This window comes from Eschrichtius robustus, chromosome 13, assembly GCF_028021215.1.
Source record: "Eschrichtius robustus isolate mEscRob2 chromosome 13, mEscRob2.pri, whole genome shotgun sequence".
NCBI lineage: Eukaryota > Metazoa > Chordata > Mammalia > Artiodactyla > Eschrichtiidae > Eschrichtius > Eschrichtius robustus.
The window spans coordinates 23,093,771-23,119,040 of record NC_090836.1 but is presented as its reverse complement, the minus strand read 5'-3'; the positions used below and the strand labels follow the sequence as shown (position 1 = coordinate 23,119,040).

Sequence of the window (25,270 nt, the reverse complement as noted above, 5' to 3'; positions counted from 1 at the left end):
TTATAATGGTTAAAGGATCATGATTTATACATCTTCTTGAGCCTATTTGCTAAAAATTGTCTTTTTTTGTAGGAATATATCCTTTTCATCAAAATTTTCAAATTTATCGGCATGAAGATACTCAGATTTTCTCAAATATTTAAAAATCAATGCATATGACTTTTTAATTCTTCATATTGTTTATTTATGCCATCTCTCTTTTTTCCTTGATCAAACTTGCCTAATTTGTCCATTTTATTACTCTTTTTGAATCCCAGCTTTTCTTATTCTCTCATGGTATGGTTGCTTTCTTAGTTTCTTCTGTTGTGATTTATTATGTCCTTCTTTCTTTCAGCTTGAAGCTTAACTCATTTTCTGTTCCCCTTTTTCTAATATAAGCAAGGAACGTAATATTGCATCTCCTAAATGCTGTCTTAGTGGAATGCCACAAGTTTCTATATGTAGTTTATTAAATTCTGAATTATGTCCTAATCTCCATTATCATTTCCTCTCTGATCGCCAAGTTGTCTCTTAGTGTTAGATTTTTAACATTCATCTCTATTAATTTTATCCTGAATGTGCACACAAGATGTTCTGAATCAGAGATAGATTTCTTATTACTTTAAGGTAAGTAAGTGCCTCCGCCCCCTTTACCCCAGACTTAGCCCTGGGGCTGTGCAGTAAGAGTCATGGGATTTTTTTCTCCACACAGTGAGTGGCGTCAAGTAAGAACAAACCCAGACTTCGGTACGACAAGACTTTATTGGAAATACGAGAGGAACTCTAGGGAGGCTACAGCAATGGAGAGGATGTTCTGACCGTAAGAGCTGCAAGCAGCTCAAAGACAGATCAGATGCCTTTACAGGAACGAGTAAACAAGGCTAGAAAGCTCTGGGTATGAGGGAGTGCGGGGAGCAGATGACAGAATGGGACAGCTGATCAGGGAATGTCTTTTTTTGTGGTCAGTTTTCAGGAGGTGTTGTTGAGGAAAGACTATTCCACATTCCAGCGCTGGCTCAGGCTGAGGGTGGATTCAAGTTCAGGAGCCTGTCGCGGAGCAGCTTGAAGTTTGATCACGTCAAGTTAGAGGGCATTTTGCCCAGACTGGTCTTTGGGAACAACCAGTTCAACTAATTATTTATGAGATAAAAAACAGGAATCTGGAGGGTCTAGGTCTGGCTTTGTCATAGGTAGTCAAAGGAGTCATCTACACATCTTACCTTAGTCATCTTGGGAAAGGAGGTTCTTTGCAGTAAGCCATTTCCTGGAATACAACAGAGTAAAGGGATTTCTTAACTGTTCTGTCCATACATCTATTTCAGCTCTGAGGATCTCCTAATTCCATAGCCACGTCCACAAAATGATGCCTCAGAGAAGTTGCTGCGAACAATCTTTATGAATTATGTTATACAATCTTCATGCATATTTCAGAATATGTATTGCCCTTTTTCTATAATACCTTAAACTGGAAAAAAAAAGGCAATTTCAAATATAAGAAGTTTCTTTCAGGTAAGAGTAATATTTTAACGGTAGTCTACCAGCTTAAGGCTGAAATTCTTATTTCTCTCTTGGGGCTAATTGTATTGACTAGGGTTCAGTATTTTGAAGGTTACTTTCTTTTGTGAGCTCCTTATCTTCTACTTGATTCCAGTGTTTAAAAATAAAATGAATTTTAAGTGATGTCAGAGAAAATAAGCCTAACATTTAAATTATCTATTAGTGTGGATAACATTTAACAATTTTAAAAGTTAATGATTCTATGGACTTCCCTGGTGGCGCAGTGGTTAAGAATCCACCTGCCAATGCAGGGGAAAAGGGTTCGAGCCCTGGTCCAGAAAGATCCCACATGCCGTGGAGCAACTAAGCCCATGCGCCACAACTACTGAGCCTGCGCTCTAGAGCCCGCGAGCTACAACTACTGAGCCTGTGTGCCTAGAGCCCGTGCTCCGCAACAAAGAGAAGCCACCGCGATGAGAAGCCCGCACACCGCAACAAAGAGTAGCCCCCGTTCGCCACAACTAGAGAAAGCTCGCACACAGCAACGAAGACCCAAGGCAGCCAAAAATAAATAAATTAATTAATTAAAAGTTAATGATTCTATAAATCGTCTTACTGGAGTTAAAATGTACCCCTAAGCAGTATTTTTCAAGAACTGTAGAAGAGCTTATTATTCAAGGAGATTCAAGAGTTGAATGCATAAGCATACTTGATAAAGCTAACACAAATGTCAACAACAACAAAGTAAGCAATGGCAATGGAGACAATGATGCTGAAGTAACCGATGTAGCGGAAGCATGTTCTGGTCAATTAGAACGCAGCAATAAAGGCTGAGAGGTTTACAAGATCAGAAGACAGAACCTTCGGATAAATAAAAAGAATGAGAAGGAATCAATGACTCAGGAAACATACTTCACTGTGCAAATTCAGGAGAAAAATGGAAAGAAGCAGGTGAAGAGATATGGAGAAAAAGTTGAGAATGAAGAAAATTTTTCTCACAATAGCATGGGAATTCCACAGAGGATTTCTTAATAGAAACAAATGTGGAGATGAACTAGAATGGATATGAGGTTCTAGAAAAAGAGGAAAAAACTTCCATAAAAGTGACCTAATATCTCATCCAGCCACACTAACTCTCTGTTTCTTAAAAAGCAACATGGTTTCAGAATCGTTCCTTGCTCAAGCTCCAAATTTATACCATGTCACCATTAAAGAGGCAGAAGGATATCAACCTAAATTCAAAAGTCCACTATCTCTGCATTTACCACCTCTCTGCTGGCTTGAGGGATGTTTTGATTTGTAAAGACTGTAGAAATACGACAAAAATAAAGACAGAAATTACATCACAATAGAATTTTATAGTACATCTGTTTAATTATATTATGACCATTAATGCAATATCTGCCTCAATAATTTAACCCAGAGGAAAAAAAAAAAAAAGGCATAATGACAGTTTAAAGCTGGTTCAATCACGATTTTACAAGCTTATTATTAAGAGTGAAAACAGAAGACTATTTAAAATAGCTGAAAAGATAATATGTGTCATAGTGCTTAACGTTTCTGTAACTGTTGGTAAGGCTTACATCTAAATCTGATGCAGAATTCTTAATGGCATTGAAGCAGCTCTTTTCTCAGCCTCACGCACGGTATATGTACACTGGTGCTATGAGTCCGGAAGAGACTGGCTATGGGTACCACTTCTTGTCTTCAGCTGGGACTGTGCAATATCAGCAAGTGCGCTCTGTATCTTTTCCAGAAGCATGTCCCCTCGATAAACAACATCCTCCAGACACGTGGCAGCTTCGTGATTTTCTTCTTCCAGCTTATACAAGCTTGCAGCCTTTATAAGACACAAATTTAAGAATGTTCTGAGAAATGAAAAACTTGGAGATTAATGAAAGTTGAGACGGAAAGAACCTGCAGTAAAAGTATTTACTTTTAAATCTGATGACTACACAACCATTGTGATAGATTTTTCAGCTGCAGAAATCCTAAGATCAGATAACTTTCAGTGGCATAAATCCTAAGATCAGAGTTTTCCCTCTATGAATTATTTAAAAGATGACTTTTCGATTGGAGATCTCTGCATGGCTACATGAGACTCCCTTCCACACTGCTTTCGGACACTACTATTCTACTCCACACCCAGAATGTGCCCCTCCTCTCACTCTTCGCAAGGAAAAGAAGCAAACTGAGGAAAATGGCAAGTTTTCTTTAAGCTCAAAATTGGACAATTATATACATTCAGCTCAGTCTTTAACAGACTACAGTAGTTCACAGTAAAATTCCCACTTTAAAATTTAGAGTAACTATGAAAATTGTAACAAAAGGAACTAAATCTATCTCTTTAATTCAAAATTCTCTATTCACAAAATTCTCAAAGGAAAAGAGATTTTTACCTGTAAAGCAGCTGTAGATTCTTCACTGGGTAAGGAATCTATCAAAACATCAATGTCTTTTGCTGTTCGTGCAATCAACGCTGCAAAAAGCTGGGCATATTCTAGAGAAAGACAGTACTCATTTAGGATATTAGAGAATCTCAAGTTTTCAGAAAGAGAAATTAAACTTTATGAAAACAGAAAACTTCATAACTTTTTCTGTAGCAGGCTTCTAATGATTAAAGTATAATTTTAACACATCAATTCTATTACGTTTGAGAATTAGCTTTAATATTAACTCAAATTGGAATGTAAGCATAATGTATATCATTTCATTTATTAGGACAATACAGTGGTCACTTGAATAAAGGAATCTATAAATGGGATGCCTTTCTTATTAAGGTCCCTCAAGTAAAATTCAGCTAAATTCATACAATTCTCCTCTAAACAAGTAAAACATCTGTTATTTGACAAGAAAAGAATTATGAGGTGTTACGTAAATTGACTATAACAAATTCATTTCTTTTATGACAAACTTGTAGTAATATTCTCAAACAATAACATTTTTAGAAAGCCATAAATAAGTTGAATTTTTCAATAAATCTAATTTTAATGGATTACAGGTAATGTGAGAGTCAAACTAAGAGAAGCCAAGAAAATCTATTTACCTTCTGTAGGATTAGCTGGCTGATCTTTGTTAATGGCTGTCTGAATATTACTAAAAGAGGCAGGAGGACCACACTGCTGCAACACTCCAATGGCATTACAAAACTGATCTGCAAGCTTGAGGCCAAAGGAAATGTGGCAAAGTTAGAAAGGATTTATCTGTTTTATCGATTTTATTGGTAACGGCAGCAACAATGTTTCTATTATAATGATCTCTGAGCAAGAAAATAAAACAGAAAGGAGTAATTCTGGATAACATAAACCAGTTATTAACAATGATTAAATGTTTTAATCATGCAAAAAAACTACGTTTGGTATCAAATGTTTTAATCATGCAAAGAAACTACATTTGGTTTTAATCATGCAAAGAAACTATGTTTGGTATCAATCAAAGAAATACAAAATAATCTTTCTTTTCTTCCCAGGGTAACAGAATGACAAGAGAAATATATGCCAATACTTACTGCAAGCACAAGTAAAGACTTCTGGGGAAGTAGTGGTGGAAAAGAGCAAATGTGATAGGCAAATATCTAAGAATGGCCCCAGGGTAAATTTTAAAGTGTGACTCGTGTACAAACTATACGACCCCTTTTCTGAACCTAGAGTAGTTACAAGTATAAAAGTGGGGAAAAGACTGCACCTTAAGTATTCTGAAATGTTTTTCTCCAGGACTCAAGCTGTAAGCTCCCAGGGCTCTAAAAGTATTCCTTAAGCAGTTTTGAAGATTGAGAATACCAAGTCCTTACTGAAACCATGTCCCATGGGGTTAATGGAAGCTGTCACGCTAACAGAAATACTGGAGTATGTCTTACAGAACAGCAGATAAGGGAACAGCTTGTTAGAAACCCCTCTGCTTGTAACCTGCCTTTAATGATTAAGACTGCTTTAGTTTTTTTTTCTTTCCCTAATTGCACACCCTCCAAGCTTCACGTAGCCCATGTAATACAGCACCAGACTTCTTACCACCCCTACAGATAACGCTGCTGATGCGTGCATCACTGTAGTAACAGGGGCTTAAGTTGTTTTCCAGAAATTTGGAAGATTTGGAGTGGGCTCCTGCCCAGTTCAGACCAGTTAAGAATAGTTGGGACCACCAACACTAAAACTGGTCCCGTGCACAACACCAATTACCTCACCTTTTCCCTACCTCCACCCACCTTTCCCCAGGCCTGAGAACACCCTGCTTCTTTACCCCATAAAATCTCAAGCCTCTTGCCTTCTGGGAAGCAATCTGAGATTTGTTCTCCTGTCTCCTCACTCCACTGCCTCCTGAATAAATAAACCCCTTCTCTGCTGCGAAACTCGGTGTCTCAGTGTTTGGCCTGCTCCAAGTCCAGCAAACAAACCTGGCTCCATAACATTACCATCTCCAAACCTAAGATTCCTAGTCTCCCCAGCAACTTCTCTCAATAGCCCCGACCTCTCAAACCTCAATTCCTTATCTCCAATCACTGAATCAGCATTTCCACTAAGTTTCGCTGCCACTATTTGAATGACAGAACTCAAAGTCAACTGTTTCCTTTGTTTAATATCTAATTTGTATTGAGAATCTCCTAGTCAACCAATCTAACTTCAGACTCAACTTTCCTTTCACCTTCCAATCCTGCCAATACTACTACAAACTTTCCCTTTTCCTTCTACCGTCACTGCTGCTGTTAGTACAACTTCACACAAGAATTGTTTACAACAGACTCCTTATTAATTTCTAGTTCTTATTTTCTTTTTTAAAATTAATTATTTATTTATTTTTGGCTGCTTTGGGTCTTCGTTGCTGCAAGCCGGCTTTCTCTAGTTGTGGCGAGCAGGGGCTACTCTTTGTTGCAGTGCACAGGCTTCTCACTGCGGTGGCTTCTCTTGTTGAGGAGCACAGGCTCTAGGCATGGAGGCTTCAGTAGTCGTGGCTCACAGGCTCAGTAGTTGTGGCTCGCCGGCTCTAGAGCACAGGCTCAGTGGTTGTGACGCACAGGCTTAGTTGCTCCGCAGCATGTGGGATCTTCCCAGACCAGGGATCGAACCCGTGTCCCCTGCATTGGCAGGCAAATTCTTAACCACTGTGCCACCAGGGAAGTCCCTAGTTCTTATTATTTTCTATGTTATTTTACTCTGCTCAAAAATTTTGAGTTTGCCCCAGCATGGTCTTCAAGATAAATCTCCAAGTCTTCAGGCTATTTCAAAGCTTTCAATAATCTAAGTCAACCCTACTTGTTCATTATCTACTCCTCCTTCACATATGCCTGACTGGTGATAAATTCACTCCTGACTACACGGCTTTTGCTCACATTTTGCAAAGGCAACAGAGTGGCAGTTAGTGCTCTAAAGCTGTACAAACATGGATTCTAATTCTGGTTCTGGTAACTCGAGTTTTTTTTAATTTTTAAATTGGGAACATTCTCACATTATAGCATTGTTATGAAGAATACCGAAAACACACACAAATATTCAACGCACTGGCTATTTGCTCTGTCCTTATGAAGCTCTCAAAATCCATTCAACAAATATTTATCAAAAATCAACTCTATGACAAGCACTGTATATAACTGTATAAACACAGCGATACAGTGAACAAGACAGTTTCTGCTCTCATGGAGTTCTCAGTGGGTAAAATAAATTTTATTTTAATAATTTCACAAATAATTACAATTCAGATAAATGCTAATAAGATTCCCTCTTAGTATCACTCAACAGTTCACTTTACTTCAGCACTTACAGCTGAAAACACTCAATTCATTACAACTCCTAACCACATACTGCTTTTGCATTATTTAAATGTCTCTTGAGTATATGACATCTTTCTAATCAGACTGTAAACTCCTCAAGGAGTATTTCTCTGTAACCATGATGGTGCACCCATCATGGATACCAGGCACCCATACCAGTTAACCTAGAGGTTTTTCTCCAAAATCCCATGATCAGCCTGCCTACCATGGAGTTAAGGGCCATATTCACTTTTCCTTACTATCCTTCTGGCTATGAGACATGTATGAATACACAACATTTCCCCTAAAATAACATTTGTATCCAGCAGCATCATTACAATTTGATTTTGTAAAGCCTCAAAGGAGTATCTCCCTGAGGGAGACTGGTTGGCAGCCCAGGCAAGTCACCAAAGGTAGAATTTATCTTGGTGAATTCATCAACATTTAGTGGCTGGCCCTCACACACAGAGTAGATCAGTTGCTCGTGAGCAGGTTCACACTCTTCAAGTGCACAAAAACTAATAACAAGAATACCAACTTATTAGCTTCCAGTGAGAAAAAACTGGCAAGAGACCAGGTACTTGGATTTTCCAGTCAACATCTCACCTGGGACATCAAATTATAAATAGAATGACAGAAATGTAAACAATTTAGCTCAATGGTAGTAAGTATATGAATTCTTTGGTTTGCATATACTTTCTACGTAGACATACAGGAAAAATAATCAGAAGGATCAAAGTAAGGGGGGCTACTCACAACACCTGACTTTCATAGGGAGCAGACCTATTGGCAGGCATTTTTAAAACCTTAAATAAAGATATACGAAGGTCAGAAGATTCACTATCATAAAGACGTCGGTTTTCCCTAAACTGACATGCTGGGGGCGTGGCCAAGAAATGTAACCCTTGGTCTATAGGAACCAACTAAGGTGAAACAAAACTTTTCATTTTACTATCACTCCCGCCACAACCTGAAAATTTTGGCGAAGGAATATTCTGGGCTAACATCTAATGAGAAAGATCCAATCATTAAGAACACGGATTGCCCTCCGTGGGTTAAAATTGATAAGGGGAAAAAAGCTTCCGCTTCCTTTCCCCTCCAGGCCAAAGAGGAGCAATCCCATAAGCACCACTGACAAGAAAATAAAACCTTTCCGAGAGAACATGATAAGGCCGTGAAGCGTGACAGTACACGCAGTGAGATCCTCCACTTCGCAGGCTAAGAGGCCGCTGGCTCCCGCACCGCCCCGCAGCCGGCCTCAGACCTTCCAGACCGCGCCGCCGCCTCCCTCCAACCCCAGCGCTTGATGCTGAAGCCCGGCCTCAGTCCACTCCCCCCTTCCGAGTTTTGTCCCTCGGACCTCTTTTTCTGCCTTGCTTTCCCTCGGGAAAGAAGACGACGGAGATTAATCGCGTGCAATTGCTCACCGAGTTCACGGCGTCCTGCAGCTGCGTAAGCCGATCCGCCATGTTCCTCTCGCAAACAAAGAGACGCGAAAGCAGCTGCTCGTACGCAATTGGGCAGCTCTAGGATGCGTCATGGCCAATCACAGGGCTGCGTTCTTGGAGGGGGTGGAGTCAAGCCTTACTCCACGCCCGGCGCGGAGGGGGTGGGACTTTCCGGAGGCCTACTTTATATAGATTACCTCCACCTGAGGCGACTCAGGTGGGCCCACGTTCTGTAACGCGGAGACTGTACAGGGCCCACTCTGTTTGGGGACCAACATACTTTCTCGTGGCTTTTAGGTGTTAAACACTTTACAGAGATTGTTGGATTATGCGGTTTTTAAAAGTAATTTTCCCTACCCTCCCTTGTATCCATTTATAAACATCGCCTTGAATACTTGCATGGACCACAAAACATACACAGCAAGCAACTAAAGAATACTTGGGAGTCACGGTACCGACTTCAGTGTCAAGAAATCCAAATTAAAATTCAGCAAGCAATCAGGATGGGCTGTGTTCGGGTGCCCCTCCGTTGCTTTTGGGTGCGGAGCGCCTGGATGCTTGTTTAAATGTGGGTGTGCTGGGGGAGCTGACACGTGAGATGGAAAGCGTCCAAAACTAGTACTACACTGAGCTGTTAATGGCCGTGTTGGAAGAGTATGGAAAGCAGAGGTCTTGTGGGCAAAAGTGAGAGGAGGAAGACGGTAAGGTAAGAGGTAAGGTGTAATCAGCATCTCTTGTTTGTGTGACTGCGAGAAACTCGGTAAGGAACAGAGCAGGGTTGGTGGAGAAGAGATTGGAAGTTTCACAGTGTGTAGTGGGAAGAGAGGTTCCTGGAAAATAAGCCAGGTGCGTAGGTGCGGCAAGTTCAGTTTTAAAAAAGATAAGCTGTGCAATTTAGGCTTAGACTTGGGACCTATTGAGGGTTTCAGTGTGAAGAGTGATAGTCGAAACTTGGTATTTAAGGAAAGTTAGAGCCTGGGGATAGTCTGGAAAGAAATGAGGCTGGAATCAGCTAATGACTGCTTTGTGGACTTCAGACAAACTCACAGACCCTCCTCCTCAGGCTGATTATCCCTGATTAACCTCCTGGGGTTGGGGGAGGGTGGAGAAAACTCTCCGCTGGGAACTTGACTTGCGGGATCTACTCCAGCTCTAGATGGGAAGCTCCACTCCTGCTTCACCACCACCCGACCCCACCTCCAAACAATCGACAAAACTGCTGGGACCTAATTGGGAACCTCTACAGGTGAGGCACCTCCCCCCTTAATGGGATTATTGAGAGAATTCTAATTTGTTTTAACTGTAATATGGGGTAAGCTTGTGACCCTCTCTTCTCACCCCCAGCTGAGAGTGTTCCTTACTGAATGTCTGCCACGTGCCAGGAAGTTATGTGGGTGCTGGGTTTGCAAAGATGAATAAGCCAGGGGCTCACAAGGAAGAGGGGTTTGCAGTTATTCAAGAATGAGGTGAGTTGGGCCTAGACTAGGGTGTTGAGCCTGAGAAGAGAAGACAAGGCTAGCTTTGAAGGAAAAATTCACATGGATTGGTACCTGGTTGGATACAGAGGGATGAATGAGAGCACCCATGAAGGGAGAATACTGTTTTGTAGCCTGATTGAAGAGAATTTGGGCGCTTGGGATAGAACCACTCTGAAGCAACTCCTATTACAACCCAACTTCCATCCTGTCATCCTGTTGTTACGTTCCTTACAGTTTTCAGTAGCTCCACAGAGACCTCAGGTTGATGTTCAGCTATTTCTGCTTGGGTTTCAAGGTTGACCATAATCTGGCTCTAGGAAACAGATCCCGCCTCCTCGTGCAATAGTTTTCTGAGTGAAATAATCATTTCAGGTTATTCAGCCACAGCCCCTGAAAACTTTTGTTCTTCCTGGGCTTCTTAAGCCTCTTCTGGCCATGGACCCCTAAAGAATCAGATGAAAACTGTGGACCTTTTCCCAGACCAGGCTCTCAAAATTTTGCATACGTTTTCAGGGGTTTACGAACCTCTTGAAACTGTGGACTTCGGGTAATAATCCACCTGCCAAATACAGTCTTATATGTGTAGCTCAGGATGCCTCAACAGTGGCTCTGTTGACGTTTGAGGCTGATTATTCTGTTCTGAGGTGCTGTCCTGTGCATTGTAGGATCTTTGCCAGCATCCCTGTCCTCTGCTCATGAGATGAGAGTAGCAACGCCCCCCACCCCACCCAGTCATGACAACACAAAATATCTCCAGATATTCCCAGATGTCTCCTAGCAAGTGTGGGGCAAAGTTGTCTCCAATTGATAACCACTCAGTTCTTTACCTTTATCAAAACAATTTCTTTGCTGCTATTTAATTCACACTCGATCTTTTAAAGTTTTACTTTTTACTTTTAATGTAAATTTTATGAATTACTAGATTCCACGTGGACCCCTTCTCTCTCGTTTCATGATTTTGACATTTTTTTCATATGCTTTTTCATTTGCTTTTCTTGAATCCCCTGCTGGATTATATGGTTTTAAGAGGAGGAACTCAGTATTATGTATCTCTTATCTTTGAAACACAATTTTGGTAAGTATGTCCTTTTAAACTTTATATTATTAAAAGTTTCAAACATACACAAAAGTAGAGAGAATAGTATGGTGAACACTCATGTACCCTTCACCCAGCTTCGATTTTTTATCAACTCATAGCCAATCTTGTAGTAAGTACTTTGATTTTTTTAATCTGTAGTGACTCCCTATTTTTTCAGGAAAAAAAAATCTTTAACCGTTCTTTAACTTGACATTCTAGACCCTTAACTACATTTATTACCTACTCAGTCACAATTTATTAAACATCTAAACTGTTCCAAGCACTGTGCTGAAATACTGTAAATAAGCATTTGCTACATTAGATTCTTTGCAATTCCCTACAGATGCTCTGCTGTTTCGTACTCCTATGCACATCATATAAGACGCATTAATTCTCTCTTCCTTGTATGAAAAGCCCACGCTTCCATCCCTACCTCGATTTTGTTCCCCTGTTGATCATCCACTCAGCTTTAAACCTCATTTTAAATGTTTCTTTCTTGATAAAACCTTTCCTGAAACCCTAGAGTAAGTTAGTTGCTCCCAATCTTCAGAATTGTTCCTTGTACTTGTTATTACACTCAACACCTTGAGGTTTAATTATCCATACATGACTCTAATTCACTCACCACCATGAGCTACTTGTGGGCAGGAAACATATTTTAATTGTTTCCATATTTCCAATGCCTAGCACCTAGCATTTAGCCTGACACTTAGAAGACTCTGAATGCATATTTATGGACTAAATGAATGAATTTCCTAGCATAATGATTTCCATATAAGTTACTAAATAAACATTTATTGAATTTAATTTAATGAACACAGTCCAAAGAATGTAACCCACAGGAAGAACAAGTGTTAAAAAATACAGAGCAATAAAATGGATGACTAATAAGAAACTGCTGTGTAAAAAATAAATAAAATTCTAAAATTCAAAAAAAAAATACAGAACAAAGGCGAGGTTAGAATGAGATAGAATAAATGGGCAAGCTTCACAGAGGACCTTTCCTGCCTTTCCCCTGGAGCTTTATTCCCATCTCCATCCAAGGTGTCTTGGGCTTTGTCAAAAATCTAGGATAGGTTGCCCGCCTTCCTTCTTTTTCTAGACTTTAAGCAGTCCTTAAGGCTCTAGTTATCTATATCTTGGATTTGGGAATCTTGTCAGTTTTTGTGTTTCCTTTCTAAGGAATAAAAACTCATCTGCAAAGCTGCTGGGCCCATTTGCTTCACAGGTTGCCAGTGGAACTCTGACATGAGCAAGGAACCCCAGCCAATATTCTTCCCAAGCTGTTACAGTATTTTGGAGCCAAGGTAATGAGGCCCTCTTCTGCTTACTGACACATCTGTCATCAGCTGTCCACTGCAGGCACAGGGAACTGCAATGCTAAAGTGTGGAAGAGAGGGAATGGGGTTAGTTCAGGGAAGTGAAATTCATTCAGCATGGCCAGCATAGAGAAGTTGAGTTGCAGCAAGACCTGGAGAGCTGGGCAGGCGCTACATCATGAAAAACATTATGTGTCATACTCAGGAAGATGGACTGTTATCCTGAATGCTTTTACCAGAAAACCTTTAGAAGTATATCTTTAAAAATTTTTTATTTTCTTATTCAAAAGCCATACACATTCAATGTAGAAATTTTACAAAGAGCAGAAATGTGCAGACAAAATCATTCTTAATACAATCACCTGGAGATAAACTATTTTAAACATTTTGATAATGTTCTTTCAACCTTTCTATGCATATAAACATGAATGCATATTAAAAAGAAAACAAAATAAAGCTTATACTATATATATATATGTATTGCTTTTTAACTTGCTTTTGCATAAACACTTCCTGATCAATCAGTTGCCTTTTAAAAAATGATTTTTGAAGGGCTACCAGGTATTCTATTATATGGCTGCATTACAGGTTATTTAATTAACTTCTTATTGTTGGGCATTTAGGTTGTTTTAGTTTTTTTGCTATTGTAAATAACACCTTGAACAGTTTTGTACACTAACATATATATATAATTTTTATACATATTTACATACTTAAATCCAAAAGTGCCATTATCACACTGAAGCTGAGTATTTTTAAGATTTCTGATGCAGCTCATGCCATAAAAAGTTGTATGAAATTACACTCTCACTAGTTCCATATTAGAATGTCTTCTCAGCTCTTTCATCCACACTCGAAGTTCTTGTTCTTTTAAAATATTTACAGCTTAGTTTCTTAATTTGATTTTGTGTGTTACTAGTGAATTTGAACTTTTTTTCATGTGTTTACTGGCCATTTGTGTTTCTTCTATTTTTTTTTTTTCTTTTTAATTCCCTATTCATGTCGTTGGCTAACTTTTACTTTTGGTCATCAACTTGACTTTTCCTATGGTTTATTGTTTATGGTGTTTTTTGGCTTTAATAAAATTAAAATTTTTAAGTAGCCAAATCTACCAATCTTTTCCTTTATGGTTTCCTCCTTCGCTTTTTTGCTTAGAAAGTTCCTCCACTGAATAGTTCTGATCACTTCTGGTTTGGCGCTGCCAGATTCCAATAGATTTTTGCTCAAATAAACTCTTAAAAGAAAAAAAAAAAAAAAGACAGTACCTCCCATCATTCTGCGATCAACTTTTTTTTTTTAAAGGTGTATTTCTTCTAGCTCTTTTAAGATTTTAATTTTATTACTTTGGGATTTCATTGTGACGATGTGAGATAGAGTTGTAATCCTCTCTCCCCAGTAGAGTGCAGCTAATCAGTTATCAGACACAATTTACTGAATAATCCATCCACGGGTCCAAATGCTACCCTTATAATCGCGGCTATCATCGTCCCGGGGTTTCATCTATTGAGAGTTACTGGAAAGAGGGCATGTGGGACAGTGAATAAACACCATAGGAATAAATAGTACTACCGCAGGTGTGAACATTTGGACCAGGCATTGGAAGGACAGGAAACGAGTTGTGCCTGTTAATATTATGGTGATTGCTATAGGTTTTTAGTTTAGTAGTGGATTAACCAAATATGGAATTTTCAACATAGTTGCTTATTAAAATAGATAACTGAAAAAGTTAAAGGGCAGGAAAAATAAAGCAGGGCAATCTTCCCCAAATAAATTTGAGTCTATCAACCTAATTCCACAATCGTCTCACGAGCCATCTGTCACATGGACTACTGTCCTTTAAACAGCCCTCACGTATAAAATTTGAGAGAGGAAGTTCAGATGAAGGTCTTGAGTCTTCGAGGATATTTCGCTTAGAGAAAACGAAACTATTTTTAATTGTGGCGCTCATCACCAGCGCAATGACCACTACAGAAACAGCACTGCCCCCGTATTTTCATACCAACATCTCCCTGAGGAGCTAAGGCAATTGCGACAGGGAGAAACGATCAACTCTAGCGTTTTGAGCACCAGATTCCTCTTTTTTTCCGTTTGCAAAGGAAACGCGGGAAACGGGAGCCTGGAGACGTTAGGCCGCAACAGATAGGGTTATTTTTCACTCAAACGGTAGTTTTCGTAACTGCGAAAGATACCAAAGTGAGAAGTACAGGTTACACCCCACAACTTCCTGGGGTCGCCGCAGCCCCCGGCGCAAAGGGCGCCCGCAGCGCCGCCGGCCGGGAGGAGGCGAGAGCCGCCCGGACACGCCCCTCCACTCCCGTCCCCGCCCCGGGGGGCGCCGTCGCCGTGACGTGAGGGGCGGGAGGAGGCGTGGGGCCGCGCCGCGGGGCTGATTGCCGGAACTGGAGCCCTCTGCGGGGGCGGGGGGCGCGCGGGCTCCGCGGGGCTGGCAGGTGTGCTGCGCGTGCACCTGGCGAGCGATGGCGCCGGGCGCGGGCGCCCCGGGGTAGCGCGGGCTAGGTGGCGGCGCCCGGCCGGGGCAGCAATGGAGCTCTTTCGGCTGCTGCTTCTGGCTGTGTTGGCGTCGGAACCGGCGGCGGCCGGCGGAGCCGAGACCGTCGGGAACTCCAGCGAGGGTAAGGTCGGGGGCGCCTGACTGCTGCAACCCAAACTTGGTCTTGCATTTCTTGCAAGGTCAGAGTCCACCCCGGGGTCTGTCCGCGCAGCAGGGGAGGCGGTGAGTCCAGAACCGGCAGGAATGGATCGAGGTCCTTTCCTGCAGAAGGCAAGTCCCATTGCTAAGGAGGCCTTACTGTCAACCTCCTAATTTAGGTTAGGGGAATGGGAAGAGATAAGAAACTCTCTTGTTCAGACACGTTATTCTCTCCCTTAGGGTGCAGCCATGTTTGTAGGTTTAATTTAACACATTAAAACACCTCTTTGCTCCCAAGTGGCTGGTCTAAGCCTCTGGACTGCGAGGCTTGGTGCAGCCCAGCTGCAGTGGGTTTTTGTACTCCAAAATCTAGATCTAGATGCTTTTCAAACTGGTTATACTCTACGGAGTCTCAGAGGAAAAGTGAACCCAGAATGGGACTTTAGACCATAGGTCATGTGCTTGGTGAATGGATTTTAGCAATAGTTGGTGGTTTGTTAATATAAACTGTAAGAAGCGTTAATTGTACGAAGCTGATAATCATGTGCTTTTCCATGGGGTCAAGAACATTCTTGGTTTTGTTTTGAGCTTAAGAGACTAGTTGTAGTTCTGAAACATAGTATTTTCTGAATAATGTGATTCTGTTTCTGAATGCTTATCTTTGAAAAGCACTTGTGCAAACTGACTCCTAGAATTTTTGCCTAGAATTTAAGGCCAAAGCTGAAAAGGGCGGTTATAGTTTTGCAGAAAAAATAGCCTTGTTTATAGCAGAGCGCTAACATTCACTGCGTGCAGTATGTGCCAGGTGCTTTTCATGGCAGTGTTATTTAATCCTTACAACCCTGTTAGATAATTATTGTCCTCACTGGTGGAGGAGGAACCTGAGGCCCAAGACGATGCTCACTACACAAGTAAACAGCTACGAGGGGCACAGACAGCAGATGAACCCAAGTGTGTCTTGCTGTAAATTTCATGGTCTTCCACTTCTACAAAGCTGCCCTCCAGTGAGAATGTTTTACTTAGTGTGGTGCTTTACACTTAATTCTTCTCTGAATTCTCATTCCTCAAAATAGAGTCTCTTCTCCCTCCCTTGCATCAGTATTGCTGTTCTGTGCAGGAGAGGGACAGCAGGTGGGAACTTGACTGCTGAGGGTTAATGAAAGCTGATATTCTCCACATCTGTCAGATAAAGATCAGAGTGGAAATGAAGGAAGACTTAGTTCCAGACTTGCATGATCCTCCTGGAAAATGTCTGGATTTCTATTTGAGGATTCTGATGACTATACAAACTCGAAATTGAGTAGCTGCTGTAAGTTAGGAGGATTTACCCATCTTTAGCAGGAAGAGCTAAACACCTTGAGTAGTGGCTTAGAAGCCAAGTGAATCTTTAAAGGTGGCAGATGGAGTTCTAGAATGTCTGAGGACGGTGCTTTCTGTGACCAGCAGGAGATGAACCATACATCTAAACAGTTTTCCCTTCTCTTGGAGTCCCGGTTCCCTGCTCCCCTTAACACCTTTCATTATTGATTCAGGTTCATATCTGGTAACTCACAGCAACTTACCTAGTGATTGGACTAGAGCAGAGTGGTATTTGAACCTTCGCAAGTTTGTGCTATCCATAATGCTTAAGGAAGGTAGCAGGCCACTTGTGTTAGTTAGTTGCAAGTGTTCTCTTTCTCTCAAAAGTGTGTGCATTTTTGTGTTTCCTTTCACCTTTTAGGGCTAATGAAAATTCATAAGAAAGTATCAATGAGAAATTGGGAGGGGCAGTTGAATGCTGGCCAGCTCAAGTAGCTGAACGGTTTTTGTTTTTAATATTCCATCTGAAGAGAATTATGAAGACTAAGCGTTGACAAATCTGTCCTAGAATTTTTCTGTTGGTTAAAGCAGAAACAATGGAGGTACATTTCAGTAAATAGTAAAAAGGAAGAGGTGGAAAATTTTAAGGTTGCAAGTTTAGGATCTGATTGAGAAAGAAAAGGAACATATTGGGATTGGGCGGCTCTTTTTAGAATGGAATTACTGGAAGGAAAGAGTGACTCTGGGTAGGAATGGAGGAAGAGTATGAAAAATAGAAAAGGGTCCCCTGCTGTAGGTTAGATGGCAAAAAACATTTTTGCCAGAAAAAACAGAGCCACTGCTTTTTAGAGGAGAGCTACAGCGTAAGTGCTCAGTCTCGTGTTAGCCATTTGCCCTGTAATATCCTTCTTTTTTAAAAAAATTTATTTATTTTTGGCTGCATTGGGTCTTCGTTGCTGCACCCAGGCTTTCTCTAGTTGCGGTGAGCGGGGGCTACTCTTCATTGCGGTGCGTGGGCTTCTCATTGTGGTGTCTTCTCTTGTTGCGGAGCATGGGCTCTAGGTGTGCGGGCTTCAGTAGTTGTGGCACGTGGGCTCAGTAGTTGTGGCTCGCGGGCTCTAGAGCGCAAGCTCAGTAGTTGTGGCACACGGGCTTACTTGCTCCGCAGCATGTGGGATCTTCCCGGACCAGGGTTCGAACCCTTGTGCCCTGCATTGGCAGGCGGATTCTTAACCACTGCGCCACCAGGGAAGCCCTGCCCTGTAGTATCCTTGATGTGCTGTCTTTCCTGTCCACTCCTCAAGTCATAAGATCTAATTATCCCTCAAAAAATGTTTCTGATGCATCCTTTTCCAGATGACTTAGAAGTGCAGTTAAGTTCCTGTTAACCTCTTCAGGATATATTTTTGTATTTGTGTCTTCCTTTGCCATGTCTGTTTTTATGAGTAGAAATGAAATGCAATTTCTGCCAGGCTGGACTGTTAAAGTTGTCTTGACTTTCATTATATTTCCTTGTCCCTCTGTGGAAGTCACTTTCTCAACTCACTGTTCATGATGGATGTGCTGGGCGTTTTATACCTGTTAGACCTCTTCTTCCCACTAGTTTATTTGTAGGAGGACCATACTGACTGCCTGCATTTTTTTTTTTTTTTTTTTGATAAGGACATGAGCCTCTGAAACATTGGAAAGCTAATAGAAACTAATAATGATATTTTATTGTGTAGTATTGGACAGTTTACAAATTTTTCCCCATTTGATACTTTCAGCAGCCACGTGATGTATGCAGCACAGTTACCTGCATTTTACCGTGAGGGAACTGAGGCCCATAGGAAATAATTACTTGACTGAGGTCACAAAATTCAACTATCATTTACCAAACATTTACTGTGTGCCAACCAGGTGCCAGGCACTGTGTGAGGCTCCGTAACATCAAATATGACAGGGCCCTGCAAGTCAGGACTCAGACCATAACTGGTTTGTTTAATATACAGTATTCTATAAAAATTGTGAAATGGCTCTTGGATTGCCAGAAGATTTTCACACAGAAGTTAGATAAAGATAACTAAGAACAGGAAAAAATATAGCTTTCCTTTCCTAATTCATCAAACGTTGTGTTAGGAGTTCTCACACCTGGCTGGACATTAGAATCACCTGGAGAGCCTTGAAAAAAGGGCATGTTGGTGAAGAGACAACTAGAAATTGAAATAGAAAATAAAAAGTAAATTTATAATACCATCAAGAAATATTAAATATTTAGAGATAATTATAATGGGATATGTTACAATCTCTATAGAGAAAGCTATCCAACATTCTTGAGCTAAATTAAGGAAATAAATAAATAGAGGGATATCTCAAATTCGTAGATTAGAAAACTCCTGCGTTATAAAGGTATCATTTCTCCCTAAATTAATACATTCAGTGCCATCTCAATCAAATCCCAGCAGAGTTTTTTTTTGTGGAAATTGACAAGCTGCTTTCTAAAATTTATATGGAAATGAAAAAGGGCCAAAAATACTCAAGACAGTCTTGAAAAGGAACAACAAATTTGGGGCAGAAATTAGGACAGTGTAATATTGGTGTTAGGATAGGCAAATAGACCAATGGTACACAGTTAAGAGTCCAGAAATAAACCCTTACATATGTCACTTGACTTAGGTGAAAGGTGGAATTGCTGAGCAGTAGGGAAACTACTTTCAATAAAGGTTGCTATGTGAACAGGATATTCATATGGGAAAATGAACCTTGACTGTCCCGCCTCACACCATACATAAAAATCAGTTTCAGGTTGATTTTAGACTTAAATGTGAAAGGTAGAACAAAGTTCTAGAAGTTAACATGGGGAATGTATCTTCCTGATCTTGGAATATGTTGGCAAAGAATTCTTTAAAATCATAAAGGAAAAACTTGAGAAATTGGACTACATTAAAATTAAAACTTCTGTTAACCTAAAGGTAATGAGAGTGAAAAGACAAGCTATAAGAGTGGGAGAAGATATTTGTAACACATATCTGACAGAATACTCATATCAGTGATGCCTAAAGAGTTCCTAAAATTCAATAAGGACAGATAATCCAGTTTTTAAAGTGGGCAAAAGGCTTAACAGACCCTTTCACAAAGAGGATGTTTAAATAACCAATAGGTAAAACAAAATGTTCTTACCAAGTGTTGGTGAGAGTATTGTGTAACTGGAATACTTTCTTACAAGCTGATAGAGGTCTAAATTGGCAAAACCACGTTGGATAACGGTTCAGGAGTATCTACTAAAATTGAACGTAGGTATACCCTGTTACCTGATAATTCTACTCATAGGTTCTACCCAATAGAAATGTGTACATGTGCACCAAAAGACACATACAAAAAATTGTCTGAATGGAGTTATTTATAATTACTCCAAACTAGAAATAGTCCAAATGTTCGTTAACAGTAGAATAGATAAATAAATTGTGGTATACTTATTTCATGAAGCATACGACAGTGAAAGTGAATGAATAACAGTTACCATAGCAGCTGGGATGGATCTCACAAATAAAATGTTGATTTTTAAAAAGCTAGACACAAAAGAATTCATGCTGTATGATTCCATTTAATTAAATTTCAAAAAAAAAAAGCGCCCATCTGTGGTGTTAAAAGTTAGGATCATGGTTACCTCTGGGGAGGAGGGAAGAGGTAGTGATTGCAAGAGGCCACCAGGAGACCTCTAAGAGGTTAGAGTGCTGTTTCTTGATCTGGCAGTGTAAACTTTGTGCACTTCTCTGTAGGCATGTTTTGTTTTTTTTTAAAATTTAATTAATTTATTTAGGCTGCGACTGGTCTTAGTTGCAGCATGCAGGATCTTCTTTGCGGCATGCGGGGTTTTTTTTTTTTTTTTTTAATTGTGGCATGCAAACTCTTAGTTGTGGCGTGCATGTGGGATCTAGTTCCCTGACCAGGGATCGAACCTGGGCCCCCTGCACTGGGAGCACAGAGTCTTACCCACTGGACCACCAGGGAAGTCCCTGCATGTTATTTTAATAAATATTTGTTTTGTAATTGATACTTGAACCCTAACCCCAGGAATTTTGATTTAACTGGTTGGAGAGGGGCCCAGGCAACAATATCTTTTAAAAAGCACCTTCAGGTAGTTGTAACGTACAACCAAGGTGGTTGACCACTGTATTAGAATTCCTTTCTAAGAAGGACACCTCATGAGCACTCCAGAAAATATGAAAAATAGGAAATGTGTAAAGAAAAGAAAACATTTAAAATACACCCCATAGGTACCTGTTTTTAATAGCCCTACTTACTTTGTCAAGTGACCAGTTTTTTAAAACTGTGTCTCTCCCCTTTGTTATCTGGCTTCTTTCTGGTTCTTGTCACAGGCATTTGACTGGGGAAAGAGGGTTAGTAGGCATCATCTTCCTTTCGGAAGCTTTTGGAAATCTGTTTCTGAAATGGCAGGTGTTCTTCTCGAAAAAGTCAGAAGCAGAGACTGTCACTTACTGTTTTGGTCCTGATCATTTTATATTCTCACAGAAGCTGTTTGTCTTCATTTCTGATTTTCTTAATGAGAACAAGACTTCTTAGTTATTTTAACCATTTAAAATCAAAGGTGATCTACACTGTCACAGCAAAAACCTTCTCAAATAGGTTTATTGCCTGGCATATATATGTACACACACACACATATGTATACTTTTTTTCTAGAGTATTCTTTCACAAAATAGAACTATTTTATTTCTTATTTCTTATTCATGCTGGAATGGTAAGAGCCTATACGTTCGTTAGTAAGGGATTGGTTGAATAATCATGTTTACCTAGAATGGAATATTATATAGCTTTTAAAATGATAAAGCTAGAATTATCTGTTGATGTGGAAAGATATCTAAGATCTATGAAATGGCTATACCAAACATATTTGTGTCTTTCTTTTTCCATCTACATAGAGATGCTCCTGCTGATATCTGCCTAAATCCTGAAAGATGTATACCAAACTGTTAATAGTGACTATTTCTGTACAGTGTACTTGCTGGAGGAATTAACTTTCTCTACAGTTCTTGCCTTTTAAAATATGGCTTATGTATGATCTGGAACAATATTACCATTTTAAGGGAAAAACAAAACAGGTGACACCTGTTGAGTGTTGAGAGTGTCACCATTTTCTCTAGATTGTGTCCCTGTTTTATAAATTTCACATGTAGAGTTGAGGTAGAACCTGTGTTTTGAGTGCCATCAAGGAAGAAGGTTTTTTTCAAATTGTGCATTTCCTTTCTGGTAAGAACGCCTCATGATCGCTATAGAAATCTGATAAACAATGAAATGTGTAAAGAAAAGGCACTTAGGGCTTCCCTGGTGGCACAGTGGATAAGAATCCGCCTGCCAATGCAGGGGACATGGGTTCGAGCCCTGGTCCGGGAAGATCCCACATGCCGTGGAGCAACTAAGCCCGTGCGCCACAACTACTGAGCCTGCGCTCTAGAGCCCGCGAGCCACAACTACTGAGCCTGTGTGCCACAACTACTGAAGTCCACGCGCCTAGGGCCCGTGCTCTGCAACAAGAGAAGCCACCGCGGTGAGAAGCCCACGCACCACAATGAAGAGTAATCCCCGCTCTCCGCAACTAGAGAGAAACCCGCGCGCAGCAATGAAGACCCAATGCAGCCAAGAATAAATAAAATAAAAATAAATTTTAAAAAAAAGAAAAAAAAAAGAAAAGGCACTTAACATACATTCCCAGGAATACCTACTTTTATTACCCCTACTTATTTTGTTAAGTTACCAGTTGTTTAGTAGTATATTTTAATTTCTATGGTCCTGTCTTTCCTTACTGTCTTTTAAATCACTGAAAGTTTTGGTTCTCCAAGTATTTCTGAGTTGCAATTTATCTTCACCCTTGTGTGATAGATTAAGCAAACGTTAAGAAAACCAACACTTCACTAACTGATAGCTTCAGTCTCTTCCAGGGCTTATAAATGTTCTGGGTAGTATTTTGATTCAAGGCCCATGTAATGGGAGACAGACGTAAAGATCATCAAAAGTTTCTAAGATAGGCTTAAGGGCAAACTTAAGTGTTAGTTAAGTGATTATAACCTTTACGAATTTACTTACATCAGTTCTGGTCACAGTATTCAATAGGCAGAGCGACTAGTCCATAAGTACTAAAATAAGTATTTGTCAAATAGAGAAAATGAGATGGGGAGGGACTGAAAAAACAGAAAAACTGAAAATGTAACTCGAAAAGGCAGGCCGGTAAATGAGCTGAGTGCTTTGGACAGTTAAAGGATGGAAATCCAATTAATTCCTAGGAAAACAAACTGAGACTGCTCTTAGACTGGAATTTGTGGATAGTTTTAAGACTTGGAAGGTGGAGAATGGATGGGACCAAAGTTAAAGTGCAATACGTGAAAAGTTTTTAGGGCCATTTACCGAGGTCCACTTAATTTTATGTATAATTTGGTTTCCTAATAAAGTAATCCTGATGCTGGGAAGACCTGGAATATTAAAATGTTCCTTGTTCCCCTTTTAAAAAAAAAAAACCCAGAAAACTCCCCACGTTTTCCAGACTTCCGTAGATTCTGTTAGCCACTTCCTAATATTTTTACCTCTATTCAGGCTGGAGTTTTGTTCCACATAAAAGGTGAAATGTCTTTCCAGTTACATAACTAGAAAATACACCACCTTCATTTGTCATTGTTACAACTATTAAAATTTTCTCTGGATTTTTAGAAATTAAATTAGAACCACAAATAACCTTTTTTTCTATAATCAATTAAAGAATTAAGTTATGAAGATAATATAATAACATCATGGAGTTTGGGGAAATTTTATAGAGAGTAACCTTTATTCTAGTTCTAGCAATGTTTGTATGTTCTGTTTGGCTTTCTTGGTTAGCCTTTCTTGATAGTCTTTTTTTTAATCATCCAAATGGGAGTACTTGTGTTAACTACAAGAACAGCAAAAAGTGCTGAAAAAATTAGCCTTCTTAGGAAATGGTACATAAGAATGAGTTAGTGTCTGGGGTATTTTCTTTTAGCTCCCACTGACTCAAATTTCCTTCTAAAATAAAACGTGATCCTTCCACTGTGGGCCTCTGGTGAATATAATCTTTACCTCATCAACTACTTTTCATCTCTATTAAATTGAAATCTTTTTTTCTATTTTTAGGTTCCAGCCCCCAAGACTGCTTATGTAATGCTTGCAGGCTCCTCTGCTGTTTATGCAAAGACACACTGACTCTAGGGCAGGGGGTGAGATGGGAACCCAGAACCACACAGAAGTCAAAGCAGCCTATTTAGTGGATTCCTTGAGAATTAGGTTGGAAAAGGAAAGAAGTGGTGAGCAGCTGAGAGATAAGACACAGTGAGTGAGTGAAACACAAGCAGACAGTGGAGGCAAGTGGACAAATGGGAAAGCCTAGGTGAGGTGTTGGAGAACTTGTTATAGCCTGTCTTTTATGTGGGCTCTGAACTTGATCCTTAAACAAGCAAACGAAAAGCTCCTTCTTCCGGAAGCCCTGTGATTCATGAAGTTCCTGGTGTGGACACTCAATAAACGTTTTTGCCTGTGATGATGACACCTTCCTTTGCAAGCTGAGTACTTCAGTCCCATTTGACAGATGAAGAAACTGAGGTTTAAGGGAATTAAGTAACTTGCCTGAGATCACACAGCTAGTAAATGGTGGGGTAAAAATTGAAGCCAGATGTGTCTCTCTAGCTGGGCTGACTTCAGAATTCACTAGATCGTAATAATCTTTAGTACCAGTGCATTTACGATTGTTAGTAACTTATCAGGGTTGTTAATCCTTAAATTCAGGGACTCTGTTCTGAATAGAGTTGTTATTTCTGCTACCAGAAGGGGGATGTTCCTGGGCTCTGGGAGCCGGACACCTTGAACAGCCTATTTTTCACATCTTTTGAAATACCTTTCTTCCCCTTAGGTTCTCAGTTCCACCCTTTCTAGCTGAGTCACCCTGGGCGGGCAGCTTCACCCCTTTGAGCTTCATTGTCTTCATCAGTGAAATAGGAGCAGTAATAATAATACTTATCTCAACGGGTTTTTCTGAGGATTAAATCAGCCATGCATTTGTGTTTAAGTATGCAGTTTGTACAAATCGCTGTTAGAGATATAAGTGTTACAATGAAACGTTTCTGTCATTGTAGGTCTTCTTGAATTTTCTGTGGGGAAATTTAGATACTTGGAGCTCCAGAAGCCCTTTCCAGAGGAAGCTATTTTGCGTCATATTTCCAGCAATGTCACTTTTCTTATTTTCCAAATACATTCACAGTATCAGAATACAACAGTTTCTTTTTCTGAGGTAAGTACAAAGAGTTACTTCCGTAAAAGCCATTTCCACATTTTGGGGTCTTGTATTTAACGTGAGCGTTAGAATTTTTTTTTTTTTTTAAAGACACATTTTTTTTTTTTGTGGCTGCACTGGGTCTTCGTTGCTGTGCGCAGGCTTCTCATTGCAGTGGCTTCTCTTATTGTGGAGCACGGGCTCTAGGCGCACGGGCTTCAGTAGCTGCAGCGTGCGGGTCAGTAGTTGTGGCTCGTGGGCTCTAGAGCGCAGGCTCAATAGTTGTGGTGCATGGGCTTAGTTGCTCCGTGGCACGTGGGATCTTCCCGGGCCAGGGATCGAACCCATGTCCCCTGCATTGGCAGGCGGATTCTTAACCACTGAGCTACCAGGGAAGTCCCGAGCATTAGAATTTGATGCCACTTTATGACTTAAATTTTTTTTTTTTTTTAAACAGGAGGGAAAAAAAAGAGTTTATTTACACGTACAATGTGTGTATACGTGGGAGAA

General features: G+C 40.2%; 2 protein-coding genes across 5 annotated transcripts in view; one reads left to right on the top strand and one right to left on the bottom strand.

Annotated features, from left to right (window-relative positions):
• Positions 1–739: 739 nt before the first annotated feature.
• MED21 (mediator complex subunit 21) lies at positions 740–8,718 on the bottom strand. Of its 4 annotated transcripts, none has more exons than XR_011076043.1 (6): positions 8,644–8,718; positions 4,523–4,637; positions 3,876–3,976; positions 3,060–3,316; positions 1,200–1,243; positions 740–1,088 (listed from the first exon to the last, which is right to left on the bottom strand). XR_011076043.1 is itself a non-coding variant. In XM_068561559.1 (4 exons), the coding sequence occupies exons 1-4, from the start codon at positions 8,683–8,685 to the stop codon at positions 3,140–3,142; spliced, it is 435 nt and encodes a 144-aa protein (XP_068417660.1). In that variant the 5' UTR covers positions 8,686–8,718; the 3' UTR covers positions 2,860–3,139. The 4 variants fall into 4 exon arrangements, 2 of the variants coding, with proteins under 2 accessions (XP_068417660.1, XP_068417661.1); XR_011076044.1 differs by having other exon boundaries at positions 741–1,040; XM_068561559.1 differs by lacking the exons at positions 740–1,088; positions 1,200–1,243 and having other exon boundaries at positions 2,860–3,316.
• A 6,227-nt stretch (positions 8,719–14,945) lies between these two features.
• Positions 14,946–25,270, top strand: part of TM7SF3 (transmembrane 7 superfamily member 3) — a 34,728-nt gene continuing 24,403 nt past the window's right edge. Inside the window, exons 1-2 of the mRNA XM_068560877.1 lie at positions 14,946–15,172; positions 24,624–24,778. Of these exons, the coding sequence (XP_068416978.1) occupies positions 15,082–15,172; positions 24,624–24,778 (246 nt within the window). The 5' untranslated portion in view covers positions 14,946–15,081. The remainder of the gene's footprint in view (positions 15,173–24,623; positions 24,779–25,270) is intronic.

Excerpts from the sequence above, each read along its gene's own strand:
- MED21 (XM_068561559.1), bottom strand. The coding sequence starts at position 8,685 with ATGGCGGATCGGCTTACGCAGCTGCAGGACGCCGTGAACTCG. Across the intron at positions 4,638-8,643 it reads TGCAGGACGCCGTGAACTCG|CTTGCAGATCAGTTTTGTAA; the intron begins GTGAGCAATTGC and ends TTTGGCCTCAAG. Across the intron at positions 3,317-3,875 it reads AATCTACAGCTGCTTTACAG|GCTGCAAGCTTGTATAAGCT; the intron begins GTAAAAATCTCT and ends TGTCTTATAAAG.